Genomic DNA, 6,153 nt, shown 5'->3' with positions numbered 1-6,153 from the left:
CATCCATCCATCCATCCATCATCCATCCATCCATCATCCATCCATCCATCATCCATCCATCCATCCATCCATCCATCCATCCATCCATCCATCCATCCATCCATCTATATATATATATCTACATATATATATCTATATATATATATAGATATATATATAGATATATATATATATATCTATATATATATATGTAAATAATAAAATAAACTACTACTTCTACTACTATTTCTACTTAACGTTTTTTCACTTATTGTGTTTCTTCAGGGTACGGATCCCCTGTGATGAACGAGGGACTATTGTACTTAAATGTATATTATTTATTGAAGGAGGGAGATTGTGTACTTGTACTTGAACTACTGTATCCTTACTTCACTGTTTTCACGTTTCGCGGGTGGTCAGAATACGGAACAGTTGCGATAAACAAAGGACGACTGTGTCTTCATATTTAGCTGAATTAAAAACACTTCTGTGTTTGACACATTTGCTTAGCTGTGGTGGCCATTTTGAATTGAGCCGACTCCACAAGCTGTTCATGCAATGATTACTTTTGAGAGCTGTTTTAAATACTGTGCAATGGGGAGTGGTGGCGCAGAGGTTAGAGACGGTGGGCCTGTGATCAGAAGGTTGCCAGTTCAACTCCCTGTAATGACAACATGAAAATGTGGGTGGGAAAGATGAAGTACCCACACCTATTTCCACCCTCATTTGCCCCACCCTGGGCCCCTGAGCAAGGCCCCCAACCCCCACCATCTGCTCCCCCATGTGCCCTAGATGCTGCTCTCTGCTCCACACAGAGGGCTGTGGTAGCTCGGTGTCTGTGATTGTGTCAGGAAGGACATCCAACTGCCAAGTCTTTGTTTGAGTTAGTTCACTGTGGAGACCCTGAAGAAGGAGCAGCTGAAAGAAGAAAATTAATCAAAAATACTGTGCAGTGATCCAGGAGGTGTTTTACTAATGAACACATACAGTCATGGCGACAATACAAACAGTCATTACCAAAGAGCAGCTGTGGCTCAGTGGTTAGAGCAGTCGTCCTCCAATGCAAGAGTTAGTGGTTTGAATCCACTAGCAGTCACCTGCTGAAGTGTCCCTGAGCAAGACACTGAACCCCTCATTGCCTCTGATGTGTGTCCCATCAGTGTATGAATGTGATAAAGCTCTGATTATTCTCTTTAGATTTGTTCAATTATCTTTGTAGAGATCTAGTATAGAGCTGTATGAATGGGTACATGAGGCACAGATTGTTGTATTTATAAACGAGTCCTTCCCTCTTTAGACAGGATGATGGTGAAAAGCCTCAGTTCTGTGTGAGAGAACATTTTGCAACACCATCAGTGTGTGTGTGTGTGTGTGTGTGTGTGTGTGTGTGTGTGTGTGTGTGTCTGTGTGTGTGTGTGTGTGTGTGTGTGTGTCTGTGTGTGTGTGTGTGTAAGTAAAATGTACAAGGAAATGCAAAAGAAGAAGTTCATTTTGTTATTGTTGTTTTCATTCATTTGTAGCCATGGCGACAAGAAGATGTTTTCGTGTCAGGGCCTCCAGCTGGCGGTGAACTGGTTCTGGGACAAAGGACTGCGTGACATCACGGTGTTTGTTCCCCTGTGGAGGAAGGAGCAGCCGCGGCCTGAAGCACCAATCACAGGTTAGCCATTAAATGTTATGTTGGCTTTTACTCCCCCAAAAAACATGGCTCCTTCACTTGGCTTACGAGTCACGCCTCATCCAACGCCCAAAGGCAAATGTTGCTACAGCTGTGTGTGTTCTCACGTGACTGCCTGTTAGCAAAATTTCTCATGTCAGGATTTTATCAAAACTTTTAGAAAATGATTCAGTATTACTCTGCAGCTGATTGGTTGGAGCCAACCCAATTCAAGATGGCAGCCACAGCCAAGTGGTCTTTGAAAATGCAAGAATAGCAAGAATGAACTCTGTTTTACAGATAATGAGCTCAAACTCAATTTGGTTTGACCAAAATGATTACAACATAAGATGATCTCAATTCAGAGGTGTGGGTGATGTGCATTCATCTCTCAGCCTTTATACAGCACGGGGCTGAAGTGGCCAGGTAACATTATGAGGAGACAAAGACGTTTCAACAAAAGCCAAGCTGAAATATGCAGTGAAACTGAAAACAGCTGGCTTTAAACACACAGCAACACTCATTCAGTTCAGTTCAGTTTATTTATATAGTGCCAAGTAGGGGTGGGTGATGAATATAATATCGTGATATTTCAGAGCATTCTGACGATAACAATAAATTTTGTGATATAACATTAAAAAACAGAAATCATAGTTATTCATTTGACAAAATTAATTTAACATGTTGCTTTGCAGTATTATATAAAACTTAAAAAAGGGTTAATTTTTCTGAAATTACTTTATTTAGTAAAGTATTCAGTCTAAAAGTCTAAAAATAAAAAATAAAAATGATCCTTCTGTTATTTAGATTGAAAAAGTCTGCACAAAATATAGATCAATAAAATTCACCACAACAACTAAAGTGCAGGTGAAGTTTCCCAAAATAACTAAATAAAATGAAGTTTAAAATCTGTTGATCATAAATGTAACAAACAACAAAATATATGTTTCTTTAAATGAGCTGTAACTTCCAGAAGTTGTAACAAGGTGATCATGTGACCCTGAAGCTTGAGGTGTTTCCTCTGTTCCTGCAGGAAGGATTCATTTCTGATGCTCTGTCTCTGATCACATGACTCCATCTTTGATCACATGACTGTCTCTGATCACATGACTCTGTTCCTGCTCCATGGACTGTGGAACTAAGAGACAGACCTGCGCGTGTTTGTACCAGCAGTTTAGAGCGGGGGAACCACTGTGCCCACACCAGAAGCCCGGAGCGGGGTGGGGGGAGAGAAAAAAGCCAAGCTATGCTGGTGGGGGGAGGGAGAGACAGTTGAGCGGTTGTGGCTGAGTGGTTAGAGCAGTCGTCCTCCAATGCAAGAGTTGTGGGTTTGACTCCACCAGCAGTCACATGACGAAGTGTCCCTGGGCAAGACACTGAACCCCTCATCGCCTCTGATGTGTGTCCATCAGTGTCTGAATGTGATAAAGCTCTGATTAGTCTCTTTAGAATGATTTGTTCAATTATCTGTGTACAGATCTAGTATAGAGCTGTATGAATGGGTACATGAGGCACAGATTGTTGTAAAGAGTTTTGAGTAGCTTGATCAGATAGAAAAGCATTATATACTGTAAGTACAGTCCATTTACTGTCTGTACTCGTACTTTAGAGCTGGATGGAGAGACGCAGCCGCGCTGCGCATTGTTTGTTTTTAGCATTAAGCTAGCTAGTATTGTGCGCAGCTAATTTGCGTTACAACAGTACTGACAGGTGGATGGGGGGTGCACAGTTCAGCTTGGTAGTTCGGCGCTCGGTTCTATTACCGGAGCGGGACAAACACTGATGTACTTGCATCATGAAATTAGCATATCATAATGTCATTTATTTTCCCGGGCAAGCTTTTTTTACTGGTATTATCGTGAACGATATGATATGGCCCAGCCCTAGACTGCCAAGTCACAACAAAAGTCATATCAGGGCACTCAGAGTGGTACCAAACCTCCATTACAGCTGGATGTAGACACAACATACTTCTTTACAGTCTGGTACCAAATGATTCATGGAGCAGTACCGGCCCATGGCCTGGTGGTTGGGAGCCCTGCTCCATAAGGCTGAGGCCTCAAAGAAAAGGTAGAATCTTCTTTTAGAAGAAACTCAGAGTATGGTGTCATAAAAAAACTGTTCTACAGACGACCAGGTGTAGACTTTATCAAATCTTTAATTTGCCGGCAAATGAGAGAAGAGTCAGTTTCATAGAAAGTCACAACATCAGAGAGATTCAGTCTGTGCTTTATGTTGGCATCAGTTCTGAGCTGTCTCTACCTTACTAAGTTACATCGGCTGTTTAAATAGTCCCCCAGACTCAGAGATTAAATAGTTACATGAGGGCGATAAACATATTTACCAACTTACATAGATTGCTCCAGCCTACATAGATTGCTCCAGCCTACATAAATTGCTCCAGCCTACATAAATTGCTCCAGCCTACATAGATTGCTCCAGCCTACATAGATTGCTCCAGCCTACATAGAATACACCAGCCTACATAGAATGCTCCAGCCTACATAGAATGCTCCAGCCTACATAGATTGCTCCAGCCTACATAGATTGCTCCAGTCTACATAGATTGCTCCAGTCTACATAGATTGCAGCTAAACACATTGTCACATGTGACATAATGTTCAGTTTCAAAAGGACACAGAGTCAAAGAATGAATTATGAAGTGTACAGGAAATAATATTGTACAATACATAAACATTTGGAGTGGTGGTGCAGAGGTTAGAGAAGGTGGGCCTGTGATTAGAAGATTGTTGATTCAACTCCCGGTACAGACATCAAAATGTGGTTGGGTTAGGTGAAACACCCACACCTGTCTCCATCCTCATTCGTCCCACTCTGGGCCCTTGAGCAAAGCCTTGAACCCCCTCCATCTGCTCCTCCGGGTGTCCTAGATGCAGCTCTGCTCCACACAGAGGCTGTGGTAGCTCGGTGTCTGTGGTTGTGTCAGGAAGGACATCCGGCATAAAAATAATGACCAAGTTTTTGTGCGACTCAGTTCACTGTGGTGACCCCTGAAGGAGCAGCTGAAAGAAGAAAAAAACATAAACCTTGCAAAGTCCCAGAACTCTGATAAGTAAATGATAAACTTCCTTCACTGCAGCCAAGCCGCTGCTCCTCGTCATCAAAAGAAATCAGCTGAGGTGCTTTAGACATTGGGTTAGGATGTACCTTGGGTGCCTCTTCTTGGAGGAGCCCTTGGAGTGCTGATGTATTTTCTCTGGTCCAGGAACACCTTAAGACCCTCGAGGAGCTGGAGAGTGTTGCTAGGAAGAGGGATGTCTGGGTTTTCATCCTGGATCTATTGCTTTGTAACCCATAAGAAGACAGGAAAAAAGAAAGAAACACAAGATTTAAAACCTAAAACTTCTATTTTTGTGTGAAGGAAACCAACATTTATTTTTTTTGTCAAATTCAACTTTCCATTTTTAGCTTTTACATTATGTTACATCACATCACAGCCAACAAGTGGACCCGAGTAAAGAAATGATCCATTTCATGAAAAGATGCATATTACAGTCAAAGAGGCCACCAGTTGATTTGAATATGGCAAATAAAGAGTGGAAGTCATGAGAGGATGAGTCTTTATTCAGCACGTTGAACTGGAAATGTGAAATGAAAGTTCAAAAAGTCAAGAAAAAAAACAGAAAATGTTTGTCGGGACTTGCAGTGTTCCACTGGGGCTGCTGGTAAATCCCCACCTCCTGCTGGCTGTGTTCATCCTGTTCTGCAGCTCGTGTTGCCTTCAGCAGCTTCCATTGAACTCCACTGGTCAAAGCACAAACCAGCTTCCAGCACAACAAGGAAATCCAGTAAGCTGCTCATGTTAGATCACGCTGGCTATAAACAGCTTGATTTACCTGAAAATATGTATCAGCACTTTAAAATGACAACCAGCTCTACATCTTTTATACTTCCTGCTGTAAAACATGCAGTGAACAGCAGCAAAGATGAAGACGTGTGTGAGCTGCACACTGGCATCCTCTGAAGAAATGCATCATCCACAGCGTGCCATACCACATTTCACATCATCTTAAGAGATGGAATTACAAATTACAGACTTGGAGCTGTTTTGGTCAAACCTTGAAAATAACATTATGAGCAATCTTCTTTAGACTGTTCCCTCTTAAGTGGTTGCCTCCTCCATCTCACTCTGTCCTCTGTGTCCTCTGTCCTCACTCCAACTACCTCCATGTCCTCTCTAACTGCATCCATATATCTCTTGTTTGTCTTTGTCCTGTCAGCTGCATTTCTAACATCCTTCTACCAATATACCCCCTGTCCCTCCTCTGGACATGTCCAAACCACTGTCCCTCCTCTGGACATGTCCAAACCACTGTCCCTCCTCTGGACATGTCCAAACCATCTCAGTGTGTCCTCTTTAACTTCATCTCCCAGTTGTTCAACCTGTACTGTACCTCTGATGATCTCATTCCTGATCTTCTCCATCCTTGTCTCTCCTAAGGAGAACCTCAACATCATGTCTACAAATCACTGAACAGTGTTCCCCCCCCCCCCCC

General features: G+C 42.4%; 1 protein-coding gene across 1 annotated transcript in view; it reads left to right on the top strand.

The window, feature by feature from the left end:
• The window catches only part of LOC119418418 (probable ribonuclease ZC3H12D), a 55,557-nt gene that overhangs the window by 45,813 nt on the left and 3,591 nt on the right, over window positions 1-6,153 (top strand). Inside the window, exon 2 of the mRNA XM_037685693.1 lies at window positions 1,500-1,639. Coding sequence (XP_037541621.1) covers window positions 1,500-1,639 — 140 coding nt within the window. The remainder of the gene's footprint in view (window positions 1-1,499; window positions 1,640-6,153) is intronic.

This window comes from Nematolebias whitei, chromosome 12 (assembly GCF_014905685.2).
Source record: "Nematolebias whitei isolate Nwh7 chromosome 12, NemWhi1, whole genome shotgun sequence".
In the NCBI taxonomy this organism is placed as follows: Eukaryota; Metazoa; Chordata; class Actinopteri; order Cyprinodontiformes; family Rivulidae; genus Nematolebias; species Nematolebias whitei.
This window is presented reverse-complemented; position numbering and strand designations above follow the sequence as displayed.